Raw genomic sequence first — 19,957 nt, forward strand, 5'->3', positions numbered from 1 at the left:
CTTCTATGCTACTTTTAACCCCGCATTTGCATTCATGTATTTGCTTGAGCTTGAATAAAGAGTGAGTTTTATTATTAAAGAAGTGATTTTCTGGAGATTGGAATTTATCAGAAGCCTACGAAACAGAACAATCACGGGTATAGGTAAATCAGAACAATTATACATGGGAATATTATTTCTACTACGGTATTATATTCTCTTTCATATGTATTTACCATACAAGGAAAAATCTTATTTGTGTGCTCCATCACATCATTTATCTTTCTAACTATAAATAGTCCTGAACATGCGACTGGTCACATAATGACCATTTAGGGTTACAATGACCTTGGACAGAATTCTTTAGAGCCCATAAAGAACTTCTGGCCATCATGATATGTTGTGCCACACCCTCACTCCACAGTCACATGACATTTCAGGCAGTTGGCAACTGGCTCATAGTTAATGAGTGTGATTTGAATCAATTTTTGCTATTTTCCTTTTTTTTTTATGCAAGTTTTCAGAAAAAGATGCCTGTGGTGCGAACTGTAAAAATGATCATAAAATCAAGTCAAGTTCAGTGAGTTCTTTGACTTAATGACCATCACAACTTGCCACCAAAATTCCATTCCCAATTTGCAACTGCTATGCTTTTACTTTGATTTTTTTCCAAAACTCATAATGAATAGAAACTGTCAATTGTACTATTCTTTCATAAAGCAATATTGCCTTTTTCACTTATCTCTATTACAGTATTATTATTATTTTCATTCCATTCCTCATAATGTTAGACAGAAGTATATCGAACAAGCAAGCTTCATTTCGTGGACTAAGCAATGTAATCAGTATTATTACAATCAGTATTATTATCCTTTATATGTTCTAAAATCTCAAACATGCTTCTCATCAAATTATATCATTGAACTAAGAGATTTAGTTATCTATTCATAGGTTTGTTTTGATCCTGCACCAGATCTCAATTGAGGAAGAATGATTCTATCACAATCAAACTGATTAAAAAAAATTATTATTAAACAAAACAAATACACTGCTAAAAAAAATAAAGGGAACACTTAAACTACACAATATAACTCCAAGTAAATCAAACGTCTGTGAAATCAAACTGTCCACTTAGGAAGCAACACTGATTGACAATCTATTTCACATGCTGTTGTGCATATTCAACTTTGTACAGAACAAAGTATTCAAAGAGAATATTTCATTCATTCAGATCTAGGATGTGTTATCTAAGTGTTTCCTTTATTTATTTATTTTTTGAGCAGTATATTATCTATATGTTCTACCAATATAATTTTGGTATTCTTAGATGTTTCTAGTTTAGTAATACAAATCTATACACCAGCTCCGTGGCCTGAACTGGCTGCCAATCAGTTTCCGGTCACAATTCAAAGTGTTGGTAATGACCTTTAAAGCCCTTCATGGCATTGGACCAGAATACCTCCGGAACTGCCTTCTACCGCACAAATCCCAGTGGCTGATAAGGTCCCACAGAGTTGGCCTTCTCCGGGTCCCGTCGACCAAACAATGTCGTTTGGCGGGCCCCAGGGGAAGAGCCTTCTCTGTGGCGGCCCCGGCCCTCTGGAATCAACTCCCCCGGAGATTAGAATGGCCCCCACCCTCCTTGTCTTTCGCAAGTTACTCAAGACCCACCTATATCGCCATGCATGGGGGAATTAAGACATCTCCCCCAGGCTTTCTTATATTTTATGTTTGGTATGTATGTGTTGTATGGTTTTTAAATTGTTGGCGGTTTTTAATGTAATTTTATTATTAGATTTGTTCCATTGTTATATTGTTTTTATTGTCGTTGTGAGCCGCCCTGAGTCTTCGGAGAGGGGCGGCATACAAATCTAATAAATTGAATTGAATTGAATAATAATAATAATATATTTTCACTTTTTTATACAGAAGGACCATAGTTCACTTGATAATGTGATGGGATTCCTCAGGGTACTTATTATTTTATTTATTTAATTCAGTTTTTATGCTGCCCATTTCCCTAGGGACTCTAGGCGTGTACGTTGAGCATGTTGTGATAATATGATAATCAGGGTGTTGAAGTAAAATGTTATGTGATTTTCTTTTTGTTTATTTCCCTTTTGTTGTTTCTTTATTTCATCTTAACTCTTTAAGGGTATTTAAGACTTAATAGACCTATTTTAATAAGACAAAGCAGAGTTTAATCGATCTATTTTAATAAATAAAATGAAAGCAATAAAATGAAGGAGTTTCAGTTATACAATCAATTTGGATATGGATTAATTATTTTCTTTGATTTTTAAGGTTAAATGTTGGAACCAGTATTTGCCAACAAAATGAGACTCTCTTAGGATGTCAGCTAATATTTTTATTACTACTTTTTTTCAAAGTGGGAAATAAATATTATTTTGGGCTTTGAAGGAACAGTGACATTGGAACCATATTCTTTCCTTTTCAGTGATAGTATAACACTTAATGAATAGGCAAAATTTAATTCATTTTGGGGGAATTATTATTATGTTCTGGCTTGCATACTCTATATATACAGAAATATTTCATATTTTTTTCTTGTTCAGTTTACCAATGGATTGCTATTGCAAAATGTAACAATATTCTGAAGACGTCATTAAAAATAAATAACAAAATAAAGACACCCTATAGGATAGGGATTTTTTTTAACTGTCTATCCTCTTTTGAATTATGAATGTGACAGATCATTTAATATTTCCCCCAGTGCTTCCTTTGTCCTGAAAACAACTTAATCATATAGCAATTGTTAGATACTGCAAAGATAGCGATGATGCACTGTTTCTCTAGAACAGCATGTAAAACTATGCCATGCCATAAATATTTTCACTTTAGTTGCATAAGATTAGAGACAGTTAGACCAATTTTATTTACAGGGCTTCATATTTCAAACCTGCAGTGCTAATATAACAGAATCCCTTGGTGAGAGAAAATTTCCTTTTTTTTACGGGTTGTTTTTTCATAATTCATAATTGAATCTAATATAAAACATCAGACATAAAATGTCCTTATTAATACACTGTATTTATGCTTTATCATAGCCCTTCCCAATGGCTCCCAGAATTCCTTAGGCTACACTGAGAATTCTGAACATTGAAATGTTTAGATTACTGAATCTAATCTAAAACATTAGACATAAAATGCCTTTTAATACTATATACACTATATTTTTGCTTTATCACAGATAAAGCATACCAAGCGGATACTTTTTGCTAATTATTCGTCTCCCAGAATTCCATAGGTTGCACTTAGAATTCTGAAAACTGAAATGTAAATGAAACCACGTAGGTTATTCATTACATAATAATTATTTTCTAGGATGAATTATGATTTAGTTGTTAGATTGAAGTTAAGGTAAGGCTGAAAATATATATTAAAAAAACTCAAAATTGCAACTATGTAGTGAACTGGAAAAATATTGCTATTATTATTAAATATGTGAATCATTTTGCCTTATCCCTCAAAGCCTTACAAACTAAAAAAATGATCTAGTTTCACTTATTACCAAATGAGATGTATAGAAACATTTTTAATCATTTGGAACATGCTCACATGTGGTATATTGAAGTTTTGGGGCAGAACAAAAGAGGAATCAAAGAAATTCTCAAAGAACCACTAAACTGCTAATAGTCCTATCAATCTTGCAGCAGTTATAGTGGTTGGACTATGTCTAAAAATAATTTAATTCAAGAATTTTTACTACACTGATTTTGAAGGAAATCCATTATAACATACAAAAAATATAGATGCTTTTAGTTCTCCCTAGAGAGTGGATTTCCAGTGCTACTTCAGTAACAAAATACAAATCTACAAGATAATTGTATGCATAAAAACCAATTTCCAATCTAAGAAGCTAATAACTCTGTTTCAGGGTTACAAGGAAAAATACAGAGTTAATTTTCCTTTCTTTTGCCTACAGATAGTGCCGGCATTTTGGCACTACCTGCCAGTAGAAGTGAGTAACAGACATTGGAATACTCCCATATTTATACATTATTTTTTAGTAGTTATTTGCAATCCAAATGTATAATCGCCATTTTCTATAAGTGTAATAATAATAATAATAATAATAATAATAATAATAATAATAATAATTTATTAGATTTGTATGCCGCCCCTCTCCGAAGACTTGGGGCGGCTCACAAAAAATGATAAAGCAATATATACAGGCACAAATCTAATATTAAGAAAAAAAACTAAAAACCCTATCATAATTAAAAACCAAATAGCACATACATACCAAACATAAATTATAATAAGCCTGGGGGAAAGGTGTCTCAAATCCCCCATGCCTGGTGGTATAAGTGGGCCTTAAGGAGTTTACAGAAGACAAGGAGGGTGGGAGCAGTTCTAATCTCCGGGGGGAGTTGATTCCAGAGGGCCGGGGCCGCCACAGAGAAGGCTCTTCCCCTGGGGTCCGCCAGACGACATTGTTTAGTCGACGGGACCCGGAGAAGGCCAATTCTGTGGGACCTTATCGGCCGCTGGGATTCATGCGGTAGCAGGCGGTTCCGGAGGTATTCTGGTCCAATGCCATGTAGTCTTGTACTAATTTTATATTATCTAATTGTTGTCTAATTATTAACTCTTGAGTTCACAATTAGTCAACTTTTGCTGTATAAGAAAAACAAACAAATTAGTCAATTCTTCCTATATAATAAAAACAAACAAAAACAAACATTTCTTAATATATAGCTAAGCCTAGTCTGTGCCACAACCCATAGTGATGGCTTTTAGCCCTTGAATGAATGCAATTTGACATTAATAACAAAATTTCGTTTGAAAGGTTGCTAGTATGTCACATCCTATTTTTTCTTCTTCTGTCCCTCAGGAGAATGAACAGCTCAGCTATTCTTCCACAAGGTCAAAGGCTCCAAGTGTCATTGTCACAGGTCTCAAACCAGCCACCAAATATATATTTCATATCAGACTCAGGACTGCAACAGGATACAGTGGCTACAGCCAGAAGTTTGAATTTGAAACTGGCGATGAAAGTAAGTCTCAGACAAAGGGGCCAAACCTTTGTATAACTAACAGATTATACATCTAAAATTAAACTAGCAATTTGGAATATTAGATCTAAACTGAATTATTGACTGAAAATATTTGTCTGTATGTATTCGCATTAGTGTATTTATCACTCAGATTCCAAGACGTGAGTGGTTTGGTTTGATTTGCAACGTGTCCTTTAAATATGCAGAGCTGAAAAGAAAATCCTGACCGCTTATCTTATTTATTGATTGTTTAATTGTTTGTTTGTTTGATTGATTGATTGATTGATTGCTTATGTAATTTATTGTCCAACCTCTTAAAACAGGGTAACTGTGGGTAGTTTAAAATAGTGTGTGTGTGTGTGTGTGTGTAACATATTTTTGCTGATAATGAAAAGGAACCAGAGATAAGCACAAGATGTTACCATCATCGCAGAGGAGAGGTGAATTTTGCCCCATCCACCATTCCACCACCACCCTTCGTTTTGGAGGCCCAACTTCGGGGTGGGTCCTTTCCTATCTTAGAGGTCTTTCAACTTGAAACAAAGAGCCCATCAAGACAGATGACCAGCTAGAGGTAGACAGTTGCAGATGAAGCAGCCCTTTCGGGGAGAAGGAAGTTGTTCTTTTCACCATCCCAAGTAAGTGCGCATCCATTCCTCCCATTGGGGGTCATCTGACTCCTTTTGCTAACTGATGGGAGGATATTACATCAGATGCTTGGATCAGGGAGACAGTGAAATCAGACCTCTGCCTAGAATTTCTCTCTACACCCACCCCCCGCCCAAGATTTTTTATCCACTTTGAAGACATTTCAAAAAGGACCCTCATGGTTTCTGCTATACAGCACCTACTGGACATTTGAGCATTCCAGCAGGTCCCAGAGAACCAACTAAGGCAAGGGTTCTATTTGATTCTGTTTGTGGTTCTCGGATGGGTGGAGAGCTATTCTCGACCTCAAAAGACTAAACTGCCACCTTATATATAGGAGATTCAAAATGCAGTCTCTTCTGGGTGGAATGCAATCTATGCTATTTCAATTATTTAGGTTGGAATTAGATACATCATTATGTAGATCAGTCAGAAGTTTAGGAATTATTATTAATGGTGGTGCATAAGCAGAAAGAGGATTGTCTGGCACCACAGGAGTAATTTGTTTTATATATACATCATGGGAGAGAAAGAAAGAGAGGGAGAGAGAGGGAGAGAGAGAATGTTTACATGAATGTACCTCATCTGAGTCTGTTTAAGTGGCTCCAGAGAGAAGCCATGGCTCCATGTACACAATGAGAATATTTTTTATATATTTATTTATTACATTTACATGTTGTCCATCTCATTTGGAAGTGGCTATTCTTTCTTCCTGAGATTGTAGTCCATCTAGTTTTGGATGACACTCTTGAATTAATATCAGTTAAATCATTTGATCAATGTAAATTTCCCATTATTGAATGTTATTTCTATGAAATATAATAAAATGAAAATAATTGATGTAACGATCTACAATGCCAAACATTTTGATCCTCTGAAATAGTCAGTTTAACAATTATCTTAACTTTTTTAATTATTATTTTAAAATGTTCTTCAATAGGATTAAATATGTAGAATATGAAGAAGGAAAAATGTGATGCAATCATACCTTGGCCCATGCCTTTAAAAGCGACATTTGTTTTTGTTCTTTATAATGCATTTTGCATTTATCTATACTCTTGACATTAATTCATTTCCTTTAGAGCTCCAATCATAGCAGTTTGTATCTATGTGTCTTGCAGCTGCTCTCTTTTATCTGTCCAGCTGTCTTTCTGTCAACTTTCCTATTTTTCATTCTGCTGGAGGGTCTGCTGGCTGACAGATGTCAATTTGCAATAACTAAAGCATGTAACTAACAGATAAAATTGAGCTGGTAATAGGTTGTAAGCTCAACCAATGGTTGAATGGTCAATGTATTAAAAATGATCACTTTTTAAATTTAATATCAAGTTATTTTTTTCATGCTGTAGAATAAGCAGAATATGCTCACACTTTCTAAAAGAGGAGAGCACTCCAATCTCCAGATTTCATGGAGTCAGTTAATCACCATTGTTCTAACATATATTGAGAATTTAAACTTGGAAAATATGCAGTAATGGAAAAGTTAGCTGCATGTTTGTTTGTTTGTTTGCTTGCTTGCTTGCTTGCTTGCTTGCTTGCTTGCTTGCTTGCTTGCTTGCTTGCTTGCTTGCTTGCTTGCTTGCTTGCTTGCTTGCTTGCTTGCTTGCTTGCTTGCTTGCTTGCTTGCTTGCTTGCTTGCGTTGGAAGGGACTTTGCAAATTATCTAGTCCAATCCCCCACTGGTGCAAGAGACTCTACATCACACTAGTTCAATAGCAGTCCAGTCTTTCCTTGAAAGTTTCTAGTATTGGAGCATTCACCATCTCTGCAGGCAAGCCATTCCACTAGTTGATGGCTCTCACCGTCAGAAAGTTCCTCAATATTTCCAGGTGGAATCTCTCCTTGGTCAGCTTCCACTCGTTACTCCTTGTCTGTGCTTGGGAAAATAATGTGATCCCCTCCTCCCTGTGGCAGCCTCTCAAGTATTTGAAGACTGCTATCATGTTACCCCTGGACCTCCTCTTTGCTAGACTATCTATGCCCAGTTCTTGCAACCTTTCCTCGTATGTTTTAGTTTCTAGTCCCTTTATATACACTGCTCAAAAAAAATAAAGGGAACGCTTAAACAACACAATATAACGCCAAGTAAATCAAACTTCTGTGATATCAAACTGTCCACTTATGAAGCAACACTGATTGACAATCAATTTCACATGCTGTTGTGCACACTCAACCTTGTACAGAACAAAGTATTCAATGAGAATATTTCATTCATTCAGATCTAATTGTCTTCCGTAAACTACTTAAGACCCACCTATACCGCCAGGCATGGGGGATTTGAGACACCTTTCCCCCAGGCTTATTATAATTTATGTTTGGTATGTATGTGCTGTTTGGTTTTTAATTATGATAGGGTTTTTAGTTGTTTTTTTTTTAATATTAGATTTGTGCCTGTATAATACTGTTTTTATCGTGTTGTGAGCCGCCCCGAGTCTTCGGAGAGGGGCGGCATACAAATCTAATAAATTATTATTATTATTATTATTATTATTATTATTTTATTTATTTATTGGATTTGTATGCCGCCCCTTTCCGCAGATTCGGGGCGGCTAACAACAGTAATAAAACAGTATAATCCAATACTAAAAACAGTTAAAAACCATTATATAAAAACCAATCATACATACAGACATACCATGCATAAAATTTTAAAGGCCTAGGGGGAAAATGTATCTCAGTTCCCCCATGCCTGGTGGCAGAGGTGGGTTTTAAGCAGCTTACGAAAGGCAAGGAGGGTGGGGGCAATTCTAATCTCTGGGGGGAGTTAGTTCCAGGAGGCCGGGCCCGCCACAGAGAAGGCTCTTCCCCTGGGTCCCGCCAAGCCACATTGTTTGGTTGACGGGACCCGGAGAAGACCCACGTTGTGGGATGTGTCATTTGAGTGTTCCATTTATTTTTTTGAGCAGTATACTTAGGATATAGAATATGGCTATATGGGGGGGGGAGAGAGAATTGAGTAGAACTGAAATCAGAAACACACAAAATGTTAAGTCTTTATAAAGAACAACAAAGTGGAAATTAGAAACGAATATTTATCTATTATGATTTTACCTCTTGGAGGCAGGAGGCATATTCCACAACAGCAAACAGGAGAATGTGACACAGCTCAGAGTTTCAAATAATTTCTCATGGTTTTAAAATAATCTAAATAGTCACATTAATTTAATTACCCTATTTTTGTGGTTAATTGTTCATTAACAATATATTGAGCACTAACTGTATAATATTGGCAATTCCTTTGTATACTTATTGATATTATATTTTCACATTTTTATTTTTCACTTTCTTTTTATTGGTCTTTTTATCTCTTTTCTTCTTTTTTAAAATGATAAATAAATATTTTTAGAAGATATATGCAATTAAGTATCATCCTTATACTGACTATCCCTATACTGATAGGGATTGTTTTTCCCATCATATAAGAATAAAAAACAAGATTGTCAAACCGAAATTGTAGCAGCCCATAACAGAAAGCTCTGTGGTGTTTAGTAGTTTTATGAGTGGTAATATAAAAATTTACTAAGAAGTCCAGCAAGATCAAGACAGTTGGAATTATATTGTACCACAGGTGATCCATAAGAAAGGCCAATATGATTTTGTTCACATAGCCAGACATGAAAGCTGACTGGATAGATATTTCATTTCCTTCAGGGCTTAAAACAATTGTAGGCCCAACACTTTCTCAGCTTAAAAAAGATTTGAGACTAGATAGTACTGTAGTTATCCAGTATCAGTGCCACATTCCCCGTAAGCTGCGAGTGCGCTCCAAAATACCCCCCGTGCACCCTTTTCCTCGGGCGTGCGCTCCCCATCCCCCTGCCAGCCTGCGGGGGGGTGGGCGGGGAGGCACGGGCAGTAGAAGGGAGCTGCGGCTGCCCCTGCCTCTCCATGGTGACTCCGGCCATCTCGCGCTCCTGGCCTCTCGGCCCTGCCCCCCGCCCGATTCGCCTCTCTTTCTCCTCCGCTGCAAGAGAGGCGGGGCAGGCGTTCTCTGGAGGCTGGCGGGCGTGCGGGCCAGCACGCGCTCTCCCCATCTCCCTGCCCGCCCGCCCACCCGGAACATTCAAAGTAAGAGCGAAGGGTTTTCTTATTTTGAATGTTCCGGGAGGGCTGGCAGCGAGATGGGGAGAGCGCGCGCCGGCTGCCCCCTGCCCGCCTGCTTGATCTGCCTCTCTTTCTCCTCTGCTGCAAGAGAGGCGGGGCAGGCATTCTCCGGGGGCTGGCGGGCGCGTGGGCCTGCGCGTGCTCTCCCCATCTCCCTGCCTGCCTGCCCGCCCAGAACATTCAAAGTAAGAGCGAAGGGTTTTCTTATTTTGAATGTTCCGGGAGGGCTGGCAGGGAGATGGGGAGAGCGTGCGCTGGCCCGCTCACCCGACATTGTAAATCACTTTCGCCAGCCTCCGGAGAACGAGAGTGAGAGCGACAGAGCAAGATAGAGAGAAAGTGAGAAAGAGAGAGAGAAAGAGGGGGAGAGAAAGAGATAGCAAGAGAGAGAGAACGAGAGAGAGAAAGAGTGAGAGAAAGAAAACAAGAGAGGGAAAGTGAGAAAAAGAGAGAGAGCAAGAGGGGGAGAGATAGAGAAAGAGAGAGAAGAAAAGAAAGAAAGAGAGAGAGAGTTGAGAGAGGAAGGAAGAGAGTGTGAGAGAGGAAGAAAGCAAGATAGAGAAAGAGAGAGAGAGAAAGAAAGAAAGAAATGAGAGAGGAAGGAAGAGAGTGAGAGAGAGGAAGAAAGCAAGATAGAGAGAGAGAGAGAAAGAAAGAAATGAGAGAGGAAGGAAGAGAGTGAGAGAGAGGAAGAAAGCAAGATAGAGAAAGAGAGAGAGAAAGAAAGAAAAAGATGAGAGAGGAAGGAAGAGAGTGAGAGAGATGAAGAAAGCAAGAGAGAGAGAAAGAGAGAGAAAGAAAGAAAGATGAGAAAGGAAGGAAGAGAGTGAGAGAGAGGAAGAAAGAGAGATAGAGAAGAGTGGAAGGAAGAGAAAGAGAAATGATAGAAAAAAGGGGAGAAAAAAGAGAAATGAGAAAATGATTGAGGCAGAGAATGACAGGAAAGAGAGAGAAACAGAGAGAGAAGTGACTCTTGATTTAAAGCATATGGTAAAAGCACTTAAATAATAACAGAGAAAAAAACCCAACCCTCACCTGTTTTTATTAATAGTTTTGCTGGTTGTTTTAGTTTTAATAGTAATGGATTTTGGTTTTTTTAAATTATTAATTTCTTTTAATAAAAAAGAAAAGATTTATTTATTTATTTATTTATTTATTTATTTATTTATTTATTTATTTATTTATACTTCTATGCCGCCCAGTCCCAAAGGGACTGTCGCTCAGACACTATACTTTTCCGCCCACACCGAAAAAAAATTAGAGGGAACATTGATCAGTGCCCTGATAAAAAAAATATTTTTTGAGTCTTTTTACTAGAACAATAAGAGCAGCTATTCAGCTAGGGATGCCTTCCAAAGTTTCTCAATTTAGAAAAAAACCCACCTTTATTTTATTTGTTATTGCATGTACTGATTCCCTTTAATTGCTTGTCTTTATAGGAATTAAGGCCTAAAGTAGATAAACATTGCATGGAAATAGCCATTGTTGCATTACATGTGATAAAAAAAATCTAAGTAGATTTATATTTTATTTTACACCCTAAAACTTTGCATCATGTTCTTACAAAAATATGAATACTTGAAATATTATAAAATAATAAATAATCTGATTATATTTAAACTATTACAACACAAACTTCTCAATTCTTTTACAAATGAAAAATTGTAAATTTTTAAAAATATATGTGCATAGAGATAGTACATATGGAGGGAAATCTTGGGCACCATTAATCACTGACTACAGATTAACTCTTTCCATGATATTTATAACAAACATCTCTGTCATAGTATTTTTGAACAAATGTCCAAAATTAAATTTTCTACTTTGTGGTTAGAGGCAAACAAAACTTTCTTGGCATATGTTAAACAGAAAAGAAAAACAAAAGAGAAATACACAGAAACTTGTATTATAATGGACAAAAAAGAAACAGATTGCTGGTCTCTCACTTGCTCGCTCGCTTGCTCTCTCTGTCTCTTTGACAGACACTCAGTGCAGAGTTCCAAAATCACTTGCAAAAAGTTGGTTAAAAAATCTAATCTTTCCCTTAATCTTATTACAGGTAGAACTGAAAACTGAACCATAATTGAGATAAGGACAAATTGGTACTACAAAATGGCTTAGTGGAAAGTTTTCTTGATTAAAGTGCCACTAGCTCATTGAATAAGAACCTAGAGTCCAGGACTCCAAATGTAATCCAGTCCAAAATTGCCAAGACTCCCCCTCGTAACTGCCCACCATAGATTCATGAAATCCTCAATTACCCTCAGGAGGCTAAATAGATCTAGCAGGTCAGGGATGAAATGCTACCAGTTGTGGCATAACGGTAGTGGAAGCAGCTGGTGGTTTGCCAAACCAAAAGGGGCAGCTGGCTAGCCAAACCCCCGAACTGGTCCCCTGGTCGCCAGTCACTCACCCTGCAAGCGGATGTCCCAGGGCTGCACATGTGCTCTGGCCCTATCCTGGCCAGTCTGATATTATATTAGAGTGCCAGCAGTCCAATGCATGTGCATGTGCAGCAGCCCCAGGACCTCACTTGCCGCAGCAGCCAAGGGTAAGATCAATGCTGGGGTGGGAGGAAGACTCGCTGAGCTAGTCCAACTGCCGCCTGCTTGCCTTCCCCTCCACTTCAGGTTGCGCTCCCCTTTGGTCATTAAGTTTGTTTGTTTGTTTACTTACTTATTTACTTACTTATTTATTAGATTTGTATGCCGCCCCTCTCCGTAGACTCGGGGCGGCTAACAACAATAATGAAACAACATATAACAAATCTAATATTTAAAATAATTAAAAGACCCTTATTAAAAATGGAACATACACACAAACATACCATGCATAAATTGTATATGCCTTGGGGGAAGGAATATCTCAATTCCCCCATGCCTGACGACAAAGGTGGGTTTTAAGGAGTTTACAAAAGGCGAGGAGGGTGGGGGTAATTCTGATCTCTGAGGGGAGCTGGTTCCAGAGGGCCGGGGCCGCCACAGAGAAGGCTCTTCCCCTGGGTCCCGCCAAATGACATTGTTTAGTCGACGGGACCCGGAGAAGGCCAACTCTGTGGGATCTAACTGGTCACTGGGATTTGTGCGGCAGAAGGCGGTCCCAGAGATATTCTGGTCCGATGCCATGAAGGGCTTTAAAGGTCATAACCAACAGTTCGAATTGTGACCGGAAACTGATCGGCAACCAATGCAGACTGCGGAGTGTTGGTGTAACATGGGCATATTTAGGGAAGCCCATGATTGCTCTTGCAGCTGCATTCTACACGATCTGAAGTTTCCGAACACTTTTCAAAGGTAGCCCCATGTAGAGTACAGTAGTCGAGCCTCGAGGTGATGAGGGCATGAGTGGCTGTGAGCAGTGATTCCCAGTCCAAATAGGGCCACAACTGGTGCATCAGGCGAACCTGGGCAACCCCTCCCTTGCCACAGCTGAAAGATGTTTCTCTAATGTGAGCTGTGGATCGAGGAGGATGCCCAAGTTGCGGACCCTCTCTGAGGGGCTCAATGATTTCCCCCACCCCAGGGTGATGGATGGACAGATGGAATTGTCCCTGGGATGCAAAACCCACAGCCACTCCATCTTATCAGTGTTGAGTTTGAGTCTGTTGACACCCATCCAGACCTCAACAGCCTCCAGGCAGCGGCACATTACATCCACTGCTTCATTGGCTGGACAAGTTGGCAAAATGTGATTATTTTTATGCCTCTATTGCATCTGTAAAATGCCATCCAATGGCCCTTTTTAAGACAATCTGGTTTCTTATGGGTCTGAGGAACAGAAAGAACATACAAAACACTGCTGTGAAGTTTTGGCTGATATAAAGCTCCCTCTATCACCTTTTTCATTGGACTACTCAAAACTATGATTAGATTAATGAACAATTAAATTAATAAAGTCCTGAGACTTTTACAATACAACTCAAAATAATGCATGTAAAAATAATTTACAGTAGTCCCTCACCTATCACTGGTGTTACGTTCCAGACCCGGCTGCGATAGGTGAAATCCACGATGGGGAATTTCTCCTCCTTCCCACCAGCTCCGGATGCCTGGAGGCGAGCAACGGCCAGCTAACCTTCCCCTCCCCACTACTACTTACTCTGCACCTGAGGAAAAGAAGGGGAGGGGGCAAAAGAATCGCCGCCCTCGAGCATTCCCGACCCACTGCTATTCTTTGCAGCAGTTCAGCCAAACGTTGTCTTTTTTGCCTTGCCCCGGCTGGAAAGTCCCTGGTGAGCTGCCCCGGCTGGTTCTTTTTGTCTCTCTCTCTCTCTTTTCTTTTCTTTTTTTTCCCCTCCACCCACCCAGCACTTCCTCTCCCGCCCTCGAGCCCAGTCTGGAAATCCCCGCCGCGTTGCGTTCCTTTTTTGCTTGTGCGAACGAGTGAGCGCGCTGCCGGGAGCTCTTTCTACAACCCCAAGCACACCGCCGCCGCTGCCAACCACTAAGCGCGCCTCCAAAGACTGCCTTCTCGGCACTGGCGAGGCGGGTTGAATGAGGGGACGGGCCTCTGCCGGAGCTCGGTCCCCGCCCCGCTCATCATTCGCCCATCCGCGGGCTGGTTGGCTTGTCCTGCCCTTCCAAACTTCTAAGCGCCGTATCTGTGCCAACGCTGACTTCAAAACCCGTGATGAAGTGAAGCCGTGGTGGGTGAAGCGCGATATAGCGAGGGACTACTGTATTATGCTTATTTTCCACCCCAGTAATTGGGGCATTAAAGAACAGAAATCAGGGGATTTATAAAATTGATAGTTTTAACATAATTAATGAACTGAAATTTGAGAAACTAATTATTTAATACTTCACAGACTTCAATATGATACTTACTATGTGGCCACTAAACAGCCTGACTTGATTCTGAACAATTTATAAAATGTGCTGTTATTACCACATGTAAGATAAGAAATCCTCATCATCCAGTAACAGTTTGCAATGCAAATTGAAATTGAATTACATTTCCTTTTATCTGAATTTGCAGTTCTCTCTAATACAGCCATAGTCTTTGAGTTTAAGCTCATAACATTGGATTACAATTTTCATTTTTACAGACTTACTCTTGAGTCTGTTTTTCTTTTCTTTTTTGCAGTAATTTTTATTGCTTTTCACACTTTCACATCCTAAAGTCTGTTTTTCATACTAATAAAAGAAACCCCAACTGCTTGTACTTACACCAAAGCAATTAAAACAACATTGTGTGCTAGATGTTTTTCTTCACTTATTTCCTATAATATCTTAAAATGTAGGCAACATAGACTATATATATTCCAGTTCATTATACTTTTGGAGCCATGAATCCCAGGCAAATTATCTTTATGCCTTTTTCCAAGTGAAGTCAGTTGTTCCTTTCTGCCCTTCCCACACAAGCTGTTAACACCTCTGTGAATGACACCAAATTGACAGGAATAGCCAAGTGTCCAGAAGATACAGAGGCTCAAGATACAGAAGAATCTTGACAGACATGAACATTGGGTGCTATCTAACAAAATGAAATTCAATGGTGAAAAAAGGAATGTTCTTTAGGCAAGAAAAATAAAATTCACAAGTACCGGTATGTGGTACCTTGCTCAACAGTAGTAACTGTGAGCGGGATCTTGGAGTCCTAGTGGACAACTATTTAAATATGAGCTAGCAGTGTGCAGCAGCTGCCAAAGAAAGCCAACACGGTTCTAGGCTGCATTAACGGAGGGATAGAATCAAGATCATATGAAGTGTTAATAACTTCAGATCGTGCAGAATGCAGCTGCGAGAGCAATCATGGGCTTTCCCAGATATGCCCATATCACACCAACACTCCGCAGTCTACATTGGTTGCCGATCAGTTTCCGGTCACAATTCAAAGTGTTGGTTGTGACCTATAACTGTAAAGTCCTTCGTGGCATCGGACCAGAATATCTCCAGGACTGCCTTCTGCTGCACGAATCCCAGCAACCAATTAGGTCCCACAGAGTTGGCCTTCTACGGGTCCCATCGATGAAACAATGTCGTTTGGCGGGACCCAGGGGAAGAGCCTTCTCTGTGGTGGCCCCGACCCTCTAGAATCAACTCCCCATGGAGATTAGGACTGCCCCCACCTTCCTTGCCTTTCACAGACTCCTTAAAAGCCACCTATGCCATCAGGCTTGGGGAAATTGATTCCCCCGGGCCGCTCCATTTTATGCATGGTTTGTCTGAGATGTATGACTGTTTTAGATTAAGGGTTTTAAATTGTTTTTTAAACTATTGGATTTGTACTGTGTTTTGTTGTTGTGAGCCGCTCCGAGTCTCCGGAGGGGGGCAGCATACAAATCTAATTAATAATAATAATAATAATAATAATAATAATAATAATAATAATAATAACAACAACAACAACAATAATGTCACTTTATAATGCCTTGGTAGGGCCACAACTTGGAATTATGCATAGAATTTTGGTCACCAGGATCTAAAAAGGATGTTGAGATTCTACAAAGAGTGCAGAGAACAACAAATATAATTAGGAGACTGGAGGCTAAAAAATATGAAGAACAGATGCAGGAACTGGATATTTCTACTTTAATGAAAAGAAAGACTAGGGGAGACATGATAACAGTACAGTGATCCCTCGATTTTCGCGGGGGTTACGTTCCAAGACCTCCTGCGAAAATTGATTTTCCGCGAAGTAGCGGCGCGGAAGTAAAAACAGCATCTGCGCATGCGCGTCCTTTTTCCATGGCCGTGCAAGGGCTTGAAGTTGGAGGCGGCGAAACTGCGGAGGCTGGCAAGTGGAAGAGAAGGAGTAGTAGTAGAAGTAGGTGGAGGAGGAGCAAGGCGGGCAGACGGAAGAGCTGGCTGGAGGAGCTGCGTAAAGGGCCAGCCGACGGAGCCATGGATTTACTGAGGACTATCGCTTATCAGCCGACCGGTACAACCGCTAGTGGAGGCGGCGGTGGTGGCGGCAGCGCCGGCACTAAAATGGGGGAGCAGGCGCTGGGCAAAGCCTGTGGCGGAGACTCGCGGAGAAAGAAGGCGGCGGAGTCTTCCGACGGCCACAACCACCACCACCATCACCACCATTCGCACTCGGCACCCGAGATCTCTCGGATTATCACCGACCCCACCACGGGAAGGAGATACTGCCGCGGGAAAGTGTTGGGAAAGGTAAACGTACCTGGCGGCAGGAGAGAGAGAGAAGGCGGGCTTGAGAAAGCCTTAGTAGCGTTGGTTGAGCTTTGTTGGACTAGGGAAACACGGAGGCGGATTTGCAACAAAAGGAGGCTCTGGCAGCTCGTGCGTCCCCCCCCCAAAATACCCCCCACGTCCATAGAAGCATAGAAGATTTCAGCCAATCAGCAATGGCACACGTCAGTTTGGTGATGACGTATGACGTCATCGGGCGGGAAAAACCGGACTATTTTTAAATTATTATTTTTTGAAAAACCGTGGTATAGCCGTTTCGCAAAGATCGAGACCGCGAAAATCGAGGGATCACTGTATTCTCATATCTTATATCACTGCCACAAAGAAGAGGTAGTCAAACTATTTTCCAAAGCACCTGAGCGTAGAACAAGAAACAATGGGTGGAAACTAAACAAGGAGAGAAGCAACTTTGAACTAAGGAGACATTTCTTGACAGTTGAAACAATTAATCAGTGGAACAGCTTGCCTCCAGAAATTGTCAATACACCAACATTGGAAGTTTTTAAGAAATTGGATATCCATTTATCTGAAGTGGTATAGGGTTTCCTGCCTAAGCAGGAGGTTGGACTAGGAGACCTCCAAGGTCTCTTCTAACTCTGTTGTGTTGTTGTTGTTGTTGTTGTTGCTGCTGCTGCGGTTGTTAATGTGTTGCTGACAGGATTGGTAGAATTTTCAATTCTGGAGAAAATGAATTAGGTTAATATTTGTGTGCTATTTCTCTATGTAATGTATGCTCTCATTTTTTTCATACTATTATTTTATTCACATTTCAACATTCCTTTCAATAATAGAGATTTTTTAACATTGCAGTACCAAATCACAAAATTGAGAACAGTGTAAAAACCATGAGCAAATCACATTCTCGTAAATTTATTAGTTTAGGAGCTGAGACTTAGGTTGGTTTCTATTAAAATACAAACCAAACATATTTCATTTCATTTCCAATTGGGGGTCTACTCCAAACTCTTATCAGGATAGCATATTTATAGCATATTCAATGTCTGTAAGCATGTTAAAACCACTATCTATTTTATATTCAGTGCAAAATATATCCAGAGGAACCAGGCTGTTATAAGATATTATATAAATAGATTGCTAGATTTGGAAACGAGACCCAGTATTTGTTTAACATTCTGGGTTAGATCACAAGCTTTTTTAAAAGTCTATCTCACAAGATTGCCTTAAGGATAAAATGTCACTTGAAGTGTTGTGAAAGTTATGAATGATGCATAGTAGAGTGAGTGCTTCTATATTCCTGTAATGCTCTCTGGCATCATGCAAAATGAACAAATAAAGATATGTCTTCTACTAAAAGTGCCACCATTTTATACCAGAAATTTTATTTCAGGCTTTTTTTTTTAATTTATTTATTTATTTTGTCCAATACACAATGAGGGTTTTAGTGGGTATATATATATATACCGTATATACACATAGAAAAATACATGATGAAGGTTTTAGAGTAGATACTCATGGTAAAATATATCTAAGAAATAATAGAAAAAAGATATAGTAATATAACATATCAATGAAAGAATAGAAGAGATACAGTGATCCCTCGATTTGCGCATTCTCGATTAGCGCGAAACGCTGCAACGCGGTTTTTCAAAAAATATTAATTAAAAAAATAAAATATTAAAAAATAAAAAATAAGTCCACGCTAGTTCTCTCTCTCTTTCTCTCCCTGTTGCCGGCGTGGTATATGAGAGAGAAAGAAAGAGGCAGAGGTCGGGCGCATTACCGGGAGGTGGAGGCGGCGTGGGGACGCTGGGTGCCGGGGACTCCGAGGAGGAGGTGGACGTCTGTTCCCTGAATGGAGACCGCCGGCCGCTCAATCGGGCCGGCAGGGAACAGAATGGAGCCTTCCGCGGCGGGGCTGGTAAGGGGGGGAGCCGAGGGGGGAGCCGAGCCCAGCCCCGTGGCATTCGCTTTCCTCCCGCCGGCAGCCGACTGATCGTGGGCTCCTTCGCAACCTCGGAGAGCTTCCTGGTTTTCGTGAGCTTTCATGCCCAGGAAGCTCTCCGAGGTTGCGAAGGAGCCCAGGATCACTCGGCTGCGGGTGGCAGGAAAGCGAATGTCACGGGGCTGGGCTCGGCTTCCCCAGCCCCGCCGCGGAACGCTCCATTCTGTTCCCTGCCGGCCCGATTGAGCGGCCGGCGGTCTCCATTCAGGGAACAGAATGGAGCGTTCCGCGGCGGGGCTGGGGAAGCCGAGCCCAGCCCCGTGACATTCGCTTTCCTGCCACCCGCAGCCGAGTGATCCTGGGCTCCTTCGCAACCTCGGAGAGCTTCCTGGGCATGAAAGCTCACGAAAACCAGGAAGCTCTCTGAGGTTGCGAAGGAGCCCACGATCACTCGGCTGCGGGTGGCAGGAAAGCGAATGTCACGGGGCTGGGCTCGGCTTCCCCAGCCCCGCCGCGGAACGCTCCATTCTGTTCCCTGCCGGCCCGATTGAGCGGCCGGCGGTCTCCATTCAGGGAACAGAATGGAGCCTTCCGCGGCGGGGCTGGGGAAGCCGAGCCCAGCCCCGTGACATTCGCTTTCCTGCCACCCGCAGCCGAGTGATCCTGGGCTCCTTCGCAACCTCGGAGAGCTTCCTGGGCATGAAAGCTCACGAAAATCAGGAAGCTCTCTGAGGTTGCGAAGGAGCCCACGATCACTCGGCTGCGGGTGGCAGGAAAGCGAATGTCACGGGGCTGGGCTCGGCTTCCCCAGCCCCGCCGCGGAACGCTCCATTCTGTTCCCTGCCGGCCCGATTGAGCGGCCGGCGGTCTCCATTCAGGGAACAGAATGGAGCCTTCCGCGGCGGGGCTGGGGAAGCCGAGCCCAGCCCCGTGACATTCGCTTTCCTGCCACCCGCAGCCGAGTGATCCTGGGCTCCTTCGCAACCTCGGAGAGCTTCCTGGGCATGAAAGCTCACGAAAACCAGGAAGCTCTCTGAGGTTGCGAAGGAGCCCACGATCACTCGGCTGCGGGTGGCAGGAAAGCGAATGTCACGGGGCTGGGCTCGGCTTCCCCAGCCCCGCCACGAAACGCTCCATTCTGTTCC

At 41.2% G+C, this 19,957-nt stretch overlaps 1 protein-coding gene across 1 annotated transcript in view; it reads left to right on the forward strand.

The window, feature by feature from the left end:
* The window catches only part of EPHA6 (EPH receptor A6), a 475,355-nt gene that overhangs the window by 315,587 nt on the left and 139,811 nt on the right, over window positions 1–19,957 (forward strand). Inside the window, exon 7 of the mRNA XM_070750196.1 lies at window positions 4,838–5,000. Coding sequence (XP_070606297.1) covers window positions 4,838–5,000 — 163 coding nt within the window. The remainder of the gene's footprint in view (window positions 1–4,837; window positions 5,001–19,957) is intronic.

The sequence above is a fragment of the Erythrolamprus reginae genome, chromosome 4 (assembly GCF_031021105.1).
Source record: "Erythrolamprus reginae isolate rEryReg1 chromosome 4, rEryReg1.hap1, whole genome shotgun sequence".
NCBI classification, from domain to species: domain Eukaryota; kingdom Metazoa; phylum Chordata; class Lepidosauria; order Squamata; family Dipsadidae; genus Erythrolamprus; species Erythrolamprus reginae.